Genomic DNA, 15,904 nt, shown 5'->3' on the forward strand with positions numbered 1-15,904 from the left:
TAAATTCTGGGGTCAAAGTGAACCCGTACAGCGAATCTGTTCATGTGGTCGCATCCGTCTTAAAGGTAGGGAAGGTTCTAGCATTATCCACACACGAGTAACTGAAGCTATGAGGCACACTTTAGTCCTTCAACAAGACTCCTCAAGAACCATAAAGGGCATAATAGATTAAGAACCTGACAAGCTGAAAAACGCTTGACAAAATCAAAATGTAAGGAAGCTACTTTAGGAGTTAAAAGCCCCATGTGTTAGAAATACTTTCCGTTTTCACTACACACCGCCCTCCCCACCTTCACTCCTGAAGACTCCATGCAAAATACTAATACTGAAATGACTACTAGTCATGATAATAAATTTCAAAATACGCACCGATACATACACACAGTTTACCCATGAAAACATCCTCACCACCCTCCTAATGAAGGCAAACTTTCCAAAAGAAATAGAACAGGGAAAGGATTTAATCCATCCACCTTGGCACTTATGAACAGCTCTGAACAACCCTATGTTAACGTGGTAAATGACTACAGTCATAGAATCTCAGTCACATTTGGTCTTCCCTTGTCCCCCGTTAATGTTCGAAGATGGGATCAATAGCAAGGTCCAGAAATGACTTAGGTAACCACTCCTACACTGGGGCCGTAGTGATATCCAGTAGTAATATACATACAGGCATCAGGAGACAGGAGAACAATGATGATACACTAGGTAGCAAGATGAGTGTTGCCCTCTGTAAGGTGCACACATGGAATCGATTTTCTAGCAAGAGTTAGGAGGTTCTTTCCTGATTCCGTGTTATAAGCACCGACTACGAAGAGGGTGAGCACTTGTGGGGAGAGTGCTTAGACATTTTTAAAGTTTTCTCTTCCTGAAGTTGACGGATCTTGGTGGAGAATCAGACTCTGCAACCTTGGCCTTATTAATATCATGGCAAACTAACTGGACAATTGTCCTAAACTAGAAATGAATCTATCCTCAGGACCACAGTGAGTCTGCCATTAGACTCTCGACTTTTAGACAGTTAAGAAAAGGAAGAATGAAGCAATTGTGAGAGTAGCTTTCTTCCAGGGAGCACGCATACCCTGAGTGAGAAGACCTACTTCTTTCCTAATATGTGTGGAAGAGCCCACCTGTTTGTGTTTTGATTGTTTCAGGCCTTTTCTTGCTAGAGTTAAGAGCTAGCACCTTGTCTAAAACAAGCAACATGGGTATGTGTATTTCTGTCCAGGAAGCTAATAGGATTTAGGATGGTCTATAGCCAGACCCTGTCAGTTTGTGGTACTTTGCAAAAAAAAAGCACACGCACAAAATAAGTTCCAGATGATAGAAGGGAGCTTTATCTTCATTTCCACTACAGGCTAAGCTCTGCTTTTTGCCTCTAAGTTTTAGCGGGAGAAAATCCAAGCACCTGCTCCTGCGTGTGCAAGTCAATGGAGAGTCAGAGCTGAGCTCCGTGTGGGTCCCAGTTTGGGTATCTGTGAAGGAAGTGGGGGCTGAACTAAATTTTTTAACTACATATTTTCTCTGGAATATTTCCAATACATAGTTTCTATAGTATATACAGATATATATATATTTTTTTTATCTCCCTAAGGACTTTCTGAGAAATATCCAAGGAAGTATATTTTTATCTGACCTCTATGACAAATGGCTCGGTGTTATTGATCAAGGCAACAAAGAGGAAAAGATAACTGCAGCCAAGAGGTAATGGTGCCATAATTACTCTACTCTGGTCACATCTCCAAAATACAGCCAACATACTATTAGGAAAACATTGGCTTACGTTTTGCAGCTTTGCCCACTATAATCATGACCAACGCCAAAGAGTTTCAATTCTTCACACCCATGGGGCCCAACTTCAGAATAGAGGCACGCTTTAGGGCTATTATTGTTCTTCTCCTGATCTTATTAATCTGGACTCCTTGGCCGTTTGACACCTTCTGGATCCATGAAACTTGTAGACGAAATTCCCTGGTTCAAGACACATGCAAGAGCATCAACTGCCAGGGGTATGACCTTAAAAGTCTGTCAAACATTTAACTAACCAGAGAAGTGTTTATCTGGCTCAGGAACTGAATTCAGTGCAACAATTTTGTCTACATTCATGCCTGGAACTCTGCTAGAGCGGGTTGTGTGCTAGATATACAAGGATGTATCCTGTTCCCTGTCTCTGTTTTTCCAACCTCCTAAGTGGAATCACTTGCCTAATTTAAAAGTGTGTTTTTCTGACCTTAGGCTTTTAGCCCAGCTGCCAAGAGCAAATGTTGTTCTCTTGCGATACCTTTTTGGAGTGCTATACAACATTGAGCAACATTCCTCATCCAATCAGATGACAGCTTATAATTTATCCGTTTGTATGGCCCCAAACGTTCTTTACCCACCTGATTCCGGCACCTTGGAATTGGAATACAACTTGATAAGAAAGGTAATGAGAGCTCTCATTTTTGTCCCCCAGGGGGTAGAATCCCTACTTTGAACCGGACATGTGCAGTAGTAACTCTGACGGATGGAACTTTGTGAAGTGCACATTTTCATTAGGCCCCTGTGGAGTGGCAGAGTTCTTTATGCTACTCTGGCGGGGTCTGGGAAGGGGTGTCGTTAAACGGGAAACTCGGAGCAGTCGAGTCACTTCTTCCCCCTCCAGGAGACTAAACACTAGACTGACTAAAGGAGAGAGAGAAGAGTCATGTGATACGATAGAAAAGAACCTGGGCTTTGGAGCTTCACCAGTCAAGGTTCAACTCTCAGCCTAATCCCTGAGGGAGTCGTAACCTTGGGCAAAGCCATGGTTTCCTCACTACAGAATGGCGACAACAGCCAGCTCCTCCGGTCATCACTGGCACATCCTGGGTGGCTTGGGCAATATGAGCCCCCATGGCTCCAAACACATTTGCCTTCCTCTGCCAATTGTGGCTCATCTAGAAAAGTACTCGGCTACTATTTCACCTCTGCTACGTCATATAGAAACTAGCAAGAGATTCCAGAATATCCTAATAAGATGACAGGTCTTCCCCAAGCTCACCCAGAGAGAGCCAGCATGAGGCAAAGCAATGCGTGAGAAGGGACTGAAGTTAGACAGACAGATACGTTTTCTCTCCAGCTGTGTGGGTTTTCCCTCACAACCCCACCAAAATCCCTGCTTCCCAACTTTATGATACTTCTTAATTTAAGAAATGGTTTTCTTAAGTTGTCGTTCATACTTTATAAAATTTCATAAGATGGTATATATCAGTTACAGCTCAGTAAAACTGGAAACAAAATTTAAAAGCAAAAAATAAGTAAACTTTAATAAGGTATGCTACTTTGAAAATTATCCTTGTTTTATTTATATTTTGATATGTATTTATTTGAGAGAGGGAAAGAGAGAGCGTGAGCGGGGCAGGGGCAGAAGAAGAGGGAGAGGGAGAGGGAGAAGCCCAAGCCCATTCCCCGCTGATCACGGAGCCCAAAGTTGGCTCCATGTAGGGCTGGATCTCACCACCATGAGATAGTGATCTCCGCCGAAATCAAGAGTCAGACGCCCAACAGAGGGGCCCCGAAATTTATCCTAGGCTTAAAGACGTAACCACTGATCCCAAAATGTTAGCTCTTAAACTAGGCCACGTATTATAACCTTAGCCCACGGATGGGCAGTATTTTAAAATGTGTACCCAAAGTACACGGGAAAGTATCACTCTTTCTAAGTTATTTCTGAGAGAACTCTGGTTTCTATGTGTTTCTGTTTTTTTGTGTTTTTTTTAAACTTTTATTTATTTACTTGACTGAGAGAGACACAGCGAGAGAGGGAACACAAGCAGGGGGAGTGGGAGAGGGAGATGCAGGCTTCGCGCTTAGCAGGGAGCGCGATGTAGGGCTGATCCCAGCACCCTGGGATTATGACCTGAGCCGAACGCAGACGCTTAACCGACTGAGCCACCCAGGCGCCCCTGGTTTCTACATATTTTTATCAACTCTGAATTTTTCTGAGAAGTCCTTCCCATTTTTTCTTAGATCCAAGGTCTGTATACAAAATGTGATTTATAACTATGCCCTATGGAAAAGAGCACCCCATTCTTGTCTTTTTGTGTTACAGATTTGTTTTGTACAATTTCTCATTGAAAATTGCCTCAGGATATTTGGAGAAGACATCACTTCCCTCTTGGGCGAGAACTCAATGAGTCGTGGTAACAGCGAGAAGGCTGCAGGTACCGGGAGAAATTTAATTGGCTTTAGTGAGAAGCAGAGAGCAAGGTTACCAGGGGTCATGGGAGATGCTTAGACAGAGCTGTTCTGGAGCACAGAGCATCGCCAGGGCAAGGATTTCCATGTGCTCCTTCTTCCGAAGGCTGGCTCACAGGTCAAGGGAGGTTCCACACTGTTGTGAGACCAAAGAAAGGATAAGATGAGGTGTCTGACTTCAAGAAGTTTCTAGTGTAGATCATAAGGGCATTAGGACTCATCATGGTATGCTACAGTGTTTAGGAATTTTTTCTAACAAAACTCTAAATGGGTATAACATCATACATATATATATAGTTATATATATATAATGAGATACTTATACTATATAAATATGTAATCAATATATATATATATTTATGTATATAAGATGTGCTCTGGTTGATGCCAGAGCAAGGGGCCTTTCTTCCACTTCCTCCTCTTTTGGCTCAGGGGCTCTTGAGGCACCACAGGATTCCAGTGCCCTTTGAAGCGGGTTGAAAAGAACTGGCATCATTGAGAAAAAAGGACTTGACTTGATGTCAAAAAACCTCTCCAGAGTGTAAAGTCCTGTGCCCCATTTACCAGCTATATTATCTTTCGCCAGTTATTCCAGCTCAGCATCAGTTTATACATCTCTAAAATGTGGATAAAAATAATGTCTAAATCTTAGAATTGTGGTAAACACTAAATAAGATGATGGATGGAATCCACAAAAAGCCATTAATAGGACTAGGAGAAGTGCCCCTGAGACTAGAGCTAGTACGATTTGAGCCTAGCTAATCACAGCTACCTGGCAGCAGTCCACCTTAGAAGGTAGACTTATGATTCAGAACCTGGAGACACGTATCATCAATCCCTCCATATTTCTGACATTTCTTGGTTTTATGATGCTTACCACATTGCTTTGAGGAAATCTTTAGGACAATACAAGTCATCAGGAATTAAGATGAGTCTGGGGCGCCTGGGTGGCTCAGTCATTAAGCGTCTGCCTTCAGCTCAGGTCATGATCCCGGGGTCCTGGGATCGAGCCCCGCAACTGGCTCCCAGCTCTGAGGGAAGCCTGCTTCTCCCTCTGCCCCTCCCCCTGCTTGTGTTCCCTCTCTCGCTGTCTCTCTCCCTCTGTCAAAATATAAATAAAATCTGTAAAAAAAAAAAAAAAAAGGAAAAAGAAGGTTCAGCGTATTAAACAACAACTACTACTAGTACTCTCTCTTCTTCCTTAGACTCCGGCCCTATGACTGTGACAAGCCGTTCTTTCAGAGCCAGGGCCTTTTGTCGGGGTTGCAGCACTTGCAGGCACACCCAGTGCACAGCCCCACCTTCCGCAAAGCCAGTACAGCTCTTTGGAGTTTCGCTCATGGATATGTGTTATAAAGACAACCTTCCCTTCCCAATTCTGGTAGGTCATCTCCTTTGGTCTTCTATAGCCCTCCTGAGGAGGGGACACTCTGAGAGGCCACGTGTCCTCATCCAAATCTATCCTCAAATGGAGTAGTCATTAGACAGCCCCTGGTTTTGGCTGAGAAGCTCTGTTACTGTTATTTCAAGGAACAGAATCTGACTTAGTTCCAGCAGAGTCATGAGGCAAATACAACAGGAAAAGACATTCTTGTCCATTCCACCTGGGTCTTGTTTTCACAAAGACCCACCGAGGCTTATTCAGATCAGTCAAAATGGACTCTGTGTATGTGAGTCTCTGAGAGTCCACCTCATCTTCACACTCTCCCTTCATTGCCTTCCTGCACTCACATGAGTCTCAAGTCTCCTTCAGCGGAGTCTACTCAGTCTAACAACTGCAAACATCTGACACAAGCATAGACTCATCCTCTGGCAAATAGGAATCTGTTAATCCTAACAGAGTATGTCAAATGGAAGCCACAGAGTTTGGCCTGTGTTATCTCAAACTGCTGTAGTGAATTGTCAGTGTGGACATTCACTGAGTATTCGGTGTCTCTGCAAGCACTGTGCGAGATGTAGGGAACGTTCTGCTAGCTATGAAGAAATGTATCATTTTAGCTAGCATGTTACCTGCTAGCTACTACCCCAGGTCCTTGCATCACAGGAAATTTAGGGGCTTGCTAGGATTATCATCCTCCGCACTGCCTAAAGGAATCAGAAAAGCCTCAGTACAGGATGCATGTGCCCCAGCTCACACAATATATAATTAGCATAATAGACTTCAGATCCATTGGATTCCCTGAGTCCAGCCCTTATTAAGTTTCTACACAGCAAGGAAAGGATATGAAGTTACAGCAAAAGACAATGAAAGACTCATGAGAAGGGAGGGTAATCAGAGAAGGAGAAGAGAGTTTCTGAGCCTGACTTTAAAACAGGGAAGGAAATAGAACAAGTAGGAATGGAGTATACAGTCACTTAAAGAGAAATAAACAAATGGGAAATGAGTATTCCCTAAATAGACTTCCATACTTGGGGAAGAGCATCTATGTAGGGAATAATGAGAAAGAAATGCTAAATTAGGAAACAGACGGTGATTCCCCAAAGGCCTTGAAGCGGAGAAGTTTGATTTAAAAGTGGAAACTCAGTGGACAGGAAAATCTGATTAAAAGAAGTTTTTAAACTGTTTCACTGTATGATTGTAAAATGGATATTTGGGTCAAAACTATATAGAAAGACACTGAAAAAAAGAAACCAATCTAAATTGACTTTACTCCTTCCCACTCTAAAACAGTGTACCATTATATTCCCGTGCTCTTTCAAAATGCAGGCAAGCTTGTGCTCTGCGTTTGTGGATATGAGATGCCATATACTTTTCTTTTCTTCCTACAGGATATGCTTTCCTTTATTAATCAAAAAGGGCCCCTCACAGAAGGCATATTCAGCAAATCAGCCAATATAAAATCCTGCATGGTCCTAAAGGAGAAACTAAATTCTGGGGTCAAAGTGAACCCGTACAGCGAATCTGTTCATGTGGTCGCATCCGTCTTAAAGGTAGGGAAGGTTCTAGCATTATCCACACACGAGTAACTGAAGCTATGAGGCACACTTTAGTCCTTCAACAAGACTCCTCAAGAACCATAAAGGGCATAATAGATTAAGAACCTGACAAGCTAAAAAACCCTTGAGAAAATCAAAATTTAAGGAAGCTACTTTAGGATTTAAAAGCCCCATGTATTAGAAATACTTTGTTTTCACTACACACCGCCCTCCCCACTTTCACTCCTAAAGACTCCATGCAAAATACTAATACTGAAATGACTACTAGTCATGATAATAAATTTCAAAATACGCACCGATACATACACACTGTTTACCCATGCAAACATCCTCACCCCCCTCCTAATGAAGGCAAACTTTCCAAAAGAAATAGAACAGGGAAAGAATTTAATCCATCCACCTTGGCACTTATGTACAGCTCTGAACAACCCTATGTTAACGTAGTAATGACTACAGTCGTAGAATCTCAGTCACATTTCGTCTTCCCTTGTCCCCCGTTAATGTTCGAAGATGTGATCAATAGCAAAGTCCAGAAATGACTTAGGTAACCACTCCTACACTGCGGTCATAGTGATATCCAGTAGTAATATACATATAGGCATCAGGAGACAGGAGAGGAATGATGATACACTAGGTAGCAAGATGAGTGTTGCCCTCTGTAAGGTGTACACATGGAATCCATTTTCTAGCAAGAGTTAGGAGGTTCTTTCCTGATTCCGTGTTATAAGCACCGACTAGGAAGAGGGTGAGCACTTGTGGGGAGAGTGCTTAGACATTTCTAAACTTTTCTCTTCTTGAAGTTGACGGATCTTGGTGGAGAATGAGACTCTGCAACCTTGGCCTTGATACTATCATGGCAAACTAACTGGATATTGTCCTAAACTAGAAATGAATCTATCCTCAGGACCACAGTGAGTCTGCCATTGGACTCTCGACTTTTAGACAGTTAAGAAAAGGAAGAATGAAGCAATTGTGAGAGTAGCTTTCTTCCAGGGAGCACGCATACCCCGAGTGAGAAGACCTACTTCTTTCCTAATATGTGTGCCAGAGCCCACCTGTTTGTGTTTTGATTGTTTCAGGCCTTTTCTTGCTAGAATTAAGAGCTAGCAGTGTGCCTAAAACAAGCAACATGGGTATGTGTATTTCTGTCCAAGAAGCTAATAGGATTTAGGATGGTCTATAGCCAGACGCTGTCAGTTTGTGGTACTTTGCAAAAAAAGCACACATACAAAATAAGTTCCAGATGATACAAGGGAGCTTTATCTTCATTTCCACCACAGGCTAAGCTCTGCTTTTATGCCTCTAAGTTTTAGCGGGAGAAAATCCAAGCACCTGCTCCTGCGTGTGCAAGTCAATGGAGAGTCAGAGCCGAGCTCCGTGTGGGTCCCAGTTTGGGTATCTGTGAAGGAAGTGGGGGCTGAACTGAATTTTTTAACTACATATTTTCTCTAGAATATTTCCAATGCATATTTTTCTATAATATATACACATATTTTTTTTTATCTCCCTAAGGACTTTCTGAGAAATATCCAAGGAAGTATATTTTTATCTGATCTCTATGACAAATGGCTCGGTGTTATTGATCAAGGCAACAAAGAGGAGATGATAACGGCAGCCCGGAGGTAACGATGCATAATTACTCTACTCTGGTCACATCTCCAAATAATACCCAACATACTATGAGGAAAACATTGGCTTACATTTTGCAGCTTTGCCCACTATAATCATGACCAACGCCAAAGAGTTTCAATTCTTCACGCCCATGGGGGCCAGCTCAGAATAGAGGCACACTTTAGGGCTATTATTGTTCTTCTCCTGATCTTATTAATGTGGACACCTTGGCCGTTTTACACCTTCTGGATCCATGAAACTGGTAGACAAAATTCCCTGGTCCAGGACAGATCAAGAGCAACAACTGCCAGGGCTATGACCTTAAAAGTCTGTCAGACATTTAACCAACCAGGCAAGTGTGTATCTGGCTCAGGAACTGAATTCAGTGCAACAATTTTGTATACATCCATGCCTGGAACGCTGCTAGAGCGGGTTGTGTGCTAGATATACAAGGATGTATCCTGTTCCCTGTCTCTGTTTTTCCAACCTCCTAAGTGGAATCACTTGCCTAATTTAAAAGTGTGTTTTTCTGACCTTAGGCTTTTAGCCCAGCTGCCAAGAGCAAATGTTGTTCTCTTGCGATACCTTTTTGGAGTGCTATACAACATTGAGCAACATTCGTCATCCAATCAGATGAAAGCTTATAATTTATCCGTTTGTATAGCCCCATGCGTTCTTTACCCACCTGATTCCGAAAGCTTGGAATTGGAAGACAACATGATAAAAAAGGTAATGAGAGGTCTCATTCTTGTCCCCCAGAGGGTAGAATCCCTTCTTTGAACCGGACATGTGCAGTAGTAACTCTGACGGATGGAACTTTGTGAACTGCACATTTTCATTAGGCCCCTGTGGAATGGCAGAGTTCTTTATGCTACTCTGGCGGGGTCTGGAAAGGGGTGTCGTTAAACGGGAAACTCAGAGTGGTCGAGTCACTTCTTCTCTCTCCAGGAGACTAAACCTAGACTGACTAAAAAAGAGATAGAAGAGTCGTGTGATACGATAGAAAAAACCTGGGCTTTGGAGCTTCACCAGTCAAGGTTCAACTCTCAGCCTAATCCCTGAGGGACTCGTAACCTTGGGCAAAGCCATGGTTTCCTCACTGCACAATGGCGACAACAGCCAGCTCCTCTGGTCATCACTGGCACATCCTGGGTGGCTTGGGCAATATGAGCCCCCATGCCTCCAAACACATTGGCCTTCCTCTGCCAATTGTGGCTCATCTAGAAAAGTACTCGGCTACTATTTCACCTCTGCTACATCATACGGAAACTAGGAAGAGATTCCAGAATATCCTAATAAGATGACAGGTCTTCCCCAAGCTCACCAAGAGAGCCAGCATGAGGCAAAGCAATGCGTGAGAATGGACTGAAGTTAGACAGACAGATACATTTTCTCTGCAGCTGTGTGGGTTTTCCCTCACAACCGCACCAAAATCCCTGCTTCCCAACTTTAAGATACTTCTTCATTTAAGAAATGGTTTTAAGTTTTTGTTCATACTTCATTAAGTTTCATAAGATGTTATACATCAGTTACAGCTCAATAAAACTGGAAACAAAATTTAAAAGCAAAAAATAAGTAAACTTTAATAAGGTAGGCTACTTTGAAAATTATCCTAGTTTTATTTATTTTTTGATATGTATTTATTTAAGAGATGGAAAGAGAGAGGATGAGTGGGGCAGGGGCAGAGGAAGAGGGAGAGGGAGAAGCCTAAGCCGATTCCCCGCTGAACACGGAGCCCAAAGTTAGCTCCATGTGCGGCTGGATCTCACCACCATGACATCGTGATCTGCGCCGAAATCAAGAGTCAGACGCCCAACTGAGGGGCCCAGAAATTTATCCTAGGCTTAAAGATGTAACCACTGATCCCAAAATGTTAGCTCTTAAACTAGGCCACGCATTATAACTTTAGCCCACTGATGAGCAGTATTTTAAAATGTGTATCCAAAGTACACGGGAAAGTATCACTCTTTCTAAGTTATTTCAGAGAGAACTCTGGTTTCTATGTGTTTTTGGGTTTTTTTGTTTTTTCCTTAAACTTTTATTTATTTACTTGACTGAGAGAGACACAGCGAGAGACGGAACACAAGCAGGGGGAGTGGGAGATGGAGAAGCAGGCTTCATGCTGAGCAGGGAGCCTGATGTAGGGCTGATCCCAGCACCCTGGGATTATGACCTGAGCCGAACGCAGACGCTTAACCAACTGAGCCACCCAGGCGCCCCTGGTTTCTACATATTTTTATCAACTCTGAATTTTTCTGAGAAGTCCTTCCCATTTTTTCTTAGATCCAAGGTCTGTATAGAAAATGTGATTTATAACTATGCCCTATGGAAAAGAGCACCCCATTCTTGTCTTTTTGTGTTACAGATTTGTCTTGTACAATTTCTCATTGAAAATTGCCTCAGGATATTTGGAGAGGACATCACTTCCCTCTTGGGCGAGAACTCAATGAGTCGTGGTAACAGCGAGAAGGCTGCAGGTACCGGGAGTAATTTAATTGGGTTTAGTGAGAAGCAGACAGCAAGGTTACCAGGGGTCATGGGAGATGCTTAGACAGAACTGTTCTGGAGCCCAGAGCATCGCCAGGGCAAGGATTTCCATGGGCTCCTTCTTCCGAAGGCTGGCTCACAGGTCAAGGGAGGTTCCACACTGTTGTGAGACCAAAGAAAGGATAAGATGAGGTGTCTGACTTCAAGAAGTTTCTAGTGTAGATCATAAGGGCATTAGGACTCATCATGGTATGCTATAGTGTTTGGGAATTTTTTCTAACAAAATTTTAAATGGGTGCTATATATCTATATATATATATACAACACCATACATATATATGTAGTTATATATATATATATAATATATAATTAGATACTTATACTATATAAATATAACAATAATATATATATTTATGTATATTAGATGTGCTCTGGTTGAAGCCAGAGCAAGGGGCCTTTCTTCCCCTCCCTCCTCTTTTGGCTCAGGGGCTCTTGAGGCACCACAGGATTCCAGTGCCCTTTGAAACAGGTTGAAAAGAACTGGCATCATTGAGAAAAAAGGACTTGACTTGATGTCAAAAAACCTCTCCAGAGTGTAAATTCCTGTGCCCCCATTTACCAGCTATATTACCTTTGATCAGTTTTTCTAGCTCAGCATCAGTTTATTGATCTCTAAAATGTAGACAAAATAATGTCTAAATCTTAGAATTGTGGTAAAGACTAAATAAGATGATGGATGGAATCCACAAAAAGCCATTAATAGGACTAGGAGAAGTGCCCCTGAGACTAGAGCTAGTACGATTTGAGCCTAGCTAATCACAGCTACCTGGCAGCAGTCCACCTTAGAAGGTAGACTTTCGATTCAGAACCTGGAGACACGTATCATCAATCCCTCCATATTTCTGACATTTCTTGGTTTTATGATGCTTACCACATTGCTTTGAGGAAATCTTTAGGAAAATACAAGTCATCAGGAATTAAGATGAGTCTGGGGCGCCTGGGTGGCTCAGTCATTAAGCGTCTGCCTTCAGCTCAGGTCATGATCCCGGGGTCCTGGGATCGAGCCCCGCATCGGGCTCCCTGCTCCGAGGGAAGCCTGCTTCTCCCTCTGCCCCTCCCCCTGTTTGTGTTCCCTCTCTCGCTGTCTCTCTCCCTCTGTCAAAATATAAATAAAATGTGTAAAAAAAAAAAAAAAGGAAAAAGAAGGTTCAGCGTATTAAACAACAACAACTACTACTACTAGTACTCTCTCTTCTTCCTTAGACTCCGGTCGGAAGACTGTGAAAAGCCATTTTTTCAGAGACAGGGCCTTTTGGTGGGGCTCCGGCACTTCCCAGCACACCCAGTGCACAGCCCCACCTTCCGCAAAGCCAGGACAGCTCTTTGGAGTTTCCCTCATGGATGTGTGTGATAAAGACAACTTGCCCTTCCCAATTCTGGTAGGTCATCTCCTTTTGGTCTTCTACAGCCCTCCTGAGGAGGGGAAACTCTGAGAGGCCACGTGTCCTCATCCAAATCTATCCCCAAATGGAGAAGTCATTAGACAGCCCTTGGCTTTGGCTGAGAAGCTCTGTTACCGTTATTTCAAGGAACAGAATCTGACTTACGTCCAGCAGAGTCGTGAGGCTAATACAACAGGAAAAGACTTTATTATCCATTCCACATGGGTCTTGTTTCCACAAAGACCCACCGAAGCCTGTTCAGATCAGTCAAAAAGGACTCTGTGTATGTGAGTCTCTGAGAGTCCACCTCATCTTCACACTCTCCCTTCATTGCCTTCCTGCACTCACATGAGTCTCAAGTCTCCTTCAGTGGAGTCTACTCAGTCTAACAACTGCAAACATCTGACATGAGCATGGACTCATCCTCTGGCAAATAGGAATCTGTTAATCCTAACAGAATATGTCAAATGAAAGCCACAGAGTTTGGCCTGTGTTATCTCAAACTGCTCTAGTGAATTGTCAGTGTGGACCTTCACTGAGTATTCGGTGTCTCTGCAAGCACTGTACGGGATGTAGGGAACGTTCTCCTAGCTATGAAGAAATGTATCATATTAGCTACTTTGTTACCTGCTAGCTACTACCCCAGGTCCATGCATCACAGCAAATTTAGGAGCTAGCTAGGATTATCATCCTCCACACTTCCTAACCGATTCAGAAAAGCCTCAGTACAGGATGTATGTGCCCCAGCTCACACAATAGATAAGTAGCATAATAGACTTCAGATCCATTTTATTCCCTGAGTCCAGCCCTTATTAAGACTCTACACAGCAGAGAGAGGACATGAAGATAGAGCAAAAGAGAATTTAAGACTCATGAGAAGGGAGGGTAATCAGAGAAAGAGAAGAGAGTTTCTGGGCCTGACTTTAAAAGAGGGAAGGAAATAGAACAAGTAGGAAAGGAGTATAGAGTCACTTAAAGAAAAATAAACAAATGGGAAATGAGTATTCGCTAAATAGACTTCCATATTTGGGGAAGAGCCTCTACATAAGGGAATAATGAGAAAAGAATGGTAAAGTAGGAAACAGATGGTGATTCCGCAAAGGCCTTGAAGCATAGAAGTTTGATTTAAGAGTGGAAACTCAATGGAAAGGAAAATCTGATTAAAAGAACTGTTTAAATTGTTTCAGTGTATGACTGTCAAATGGATATTTGGGTAGAAAGTATATAGAGAGACACTGAAAAAAAAACAATCTAAATCGACTTTGGTCCTTCCTGCTCTAAAACAGTGTACCAGTACATTCCCCTCCTCTTTCAAAACGGAGGCAAGCTTGTGCTCTGCGTTTGTGGATATGAGATGCCATATACTTTTCTTTTCTTCCTACAGGGTATGCTTTCCTTTATTAATGAAAAAGGGCCCCTCACAGAAGGCATATTCAGAAACTCAGCCAATATAAAATCCTGCCATGTCCTAAAGGAAAAACTGAATTCTGGGGTCAAAGTGAACCCATACAGCGAATCTGTTCATGTGGTCGCATCCGTCTTAAAGGTAGGGAAGGTTCTAGCAGTATCTACACACGAGTAACTGAAGCTATGACTGGTGTCCTTCATCAAGACTGCTCAAGAACAATAATGGGCATAATAGATTAAGAACCTGACAAGCTGAAAAACGCTTAACAAAATCAAAATTTAAGGAAGCGACTTTAGGAGTTAAAAGCCACATGTGTTAGAAATACTTTCTCTTTTCACTACACACCGCCCTCCCCACCTTCACTCCTAAAGACTCCATGCAAAATACTAATACTGAAATGACTATTAGTCATGATAATAAATTTCAAAATACGCACCGATACATACACAGTTTACCCATGAAAACATCCTCACCACCCTCCTAATGAAGGCAAACTTTCCAAAAGAAATACAACAGGGAAAGAATTTAATCCATCCACCTTGGCACTTATGAACAGCTCTGAACAACCCTATGTTAACATAGTAATTACTACAGTCATAGAATGTCAGTCGCATATGGTCTTCCCTTGTCCCCCGTTAATGTTCGAAGATGTGATCAATAGCAAGGTCCAGAAATGACTTAGGTAACCACTCCTACACTGGGGCCATAGTGATATCCAGTAGTAATATACATACAGGCATCAGGAGACAGGAGAAGAATCATGCTACACTAGGTAGCAAGATGAGTGTTGCCCTCTGTAAGGTGCACACATGGAATCCATTTTCTAGCAAGAGTTAGGAGGTTCTTTCCTGATTCCGTGTTATAAGCACTGACTAGGGAGAGGGTGAGCACTTGTGGGGAGAGTGCTTAGACATTTCTAAAGTTTTCTCTTCCTGAAGTTGATCGATCTTGGTGGAGAATCAGACTCTGCAACCTTGGCCTTGATAATATCATGGCAAACTAACTGGGCAATTGGCCTAAACTAGAAATGAATCTATCCTCAGGACCACAGTGAGTCTGCCATTAGACTCTCGACTTTTAGACAGTTAAGAAAAGGAAGAATGAAGCAATTGTGCGAGTAGCTTTCTTCCAGGGAGCACACATACCCAGAGTGAGAAGACCTAGTTCTTTCCTAATATGTGTGCAAGAGCCCACCTGTTTGTGTTTTGATTGTTTCAGGCCTTTTCTTGCCAGAGTTAAGAGCTAGCACCTTGTCTAAAACAAGCAACATGGGTATGTGTATTTCTGTCCAGGAAGCTAATAGGATTTAGGATGGTCTATAGCCAGACCCTGTCAGTTTGTGGTACTTTACAAAAAAAAAAGCACTCACACAAAATAAGTTCCAGATGATAGAAGGGAGCTTTATCTTCATTTCCACCACAGGCTAAGCTCTGCTTTTATGCCTCTAAGTTTTAGCGGGAGAAAATCCAAGCACCTGCTCCTGCGTGTGCAAGTCAATGGAGAGTCAGAGCCGAGCTCCGTGTGGGTCCCAGTTTGGGTATCTGTGAAGGAAGTGGGGGCTGAACTGAATTTTTTAACTACATATTTTCTCTGGAATATTTCCAATACATAGTTTCTATAGTTTATATTTATGTATAGATATATATATATATATTTTTTTTTTTTTTATCTCCCTAAGGATTTTCTTAGAAATATCCACGGAAGTATATTTTTATCTGACCTCTATGACAAATGGCTCGGTGTTATTGATCAAGGCAACAAAGAGGAGAAGATAACTGCAGCCCAGAGGTAATGATGCCAT

The 15,904-nt window shown here is 42.4% G+C and overlaps 2 protein-coding genes across 2 annotated transcripts; both read left to right on the forward strand.

Moving 5' to 3' along the window:
* The first annotated feature begins 2,275 nt into the window (after positions 1-2,275).
* On the forward strand, positions 2,276-8,618 carry LOC135363186 (rho GTPase-activating protein 20-like). Its single transcript, XM_064583865.1, has 4 exons — positions 2,276-2,425; positions 4,073-4,184; positions 5,424-5,599; positions 6,988-8,618. The coding sequence occupies exons 1-4, from the start codon at positions 2,330-2,332 to the stop codon at positions 7,183-7,185; spliced, it is 582 nt and encodes a 193-aa protein (XP_064439935.1). The 5' UTR covers positions 2,276-2,329; the 3' UTR covers positions 7,186-8,618.
* Positions 8,619-12,387: 3,769 nt separating this feature from the next.
* On the forward strand, positions 12,388-15,904 carry LOC135363187 (rho GTPase-activating protein 20-like). Its single transcript, XM_064583866.1, has 3 exons — positions 12,388-12,692; positions 14,080-14,241; positions 15,782-15,904. The coding sequence occupies exons 1-3, from the start codon at positions 12,651-12,653 to the stop codon at positions 15,893-15,895; spliced, it is 318 nt and encodes a 105-aa protein (XP_064439936.1). The 5' UTR covers positions 12,388-12,650; the 3' UTR covers positions 15,896-15,904.

The sequence above is a fragment of the Mirounga angustirostris genome, unplaced genomic scaffold, assembly GCF_029215605.1.
Source record: "Mirounga angustirostris isolate CCGP_5_RB_7025 unplaced genomic scaffold, mMirAng1.0.hap1 SCAF_58, whole genome shotgun sequence".
Lineage (NCBI taxonomy): Eukaryota > Metazoa > Chordata > Mammalia > Carnivora > Phocidae > Mirounga > Mirounga angustirostris.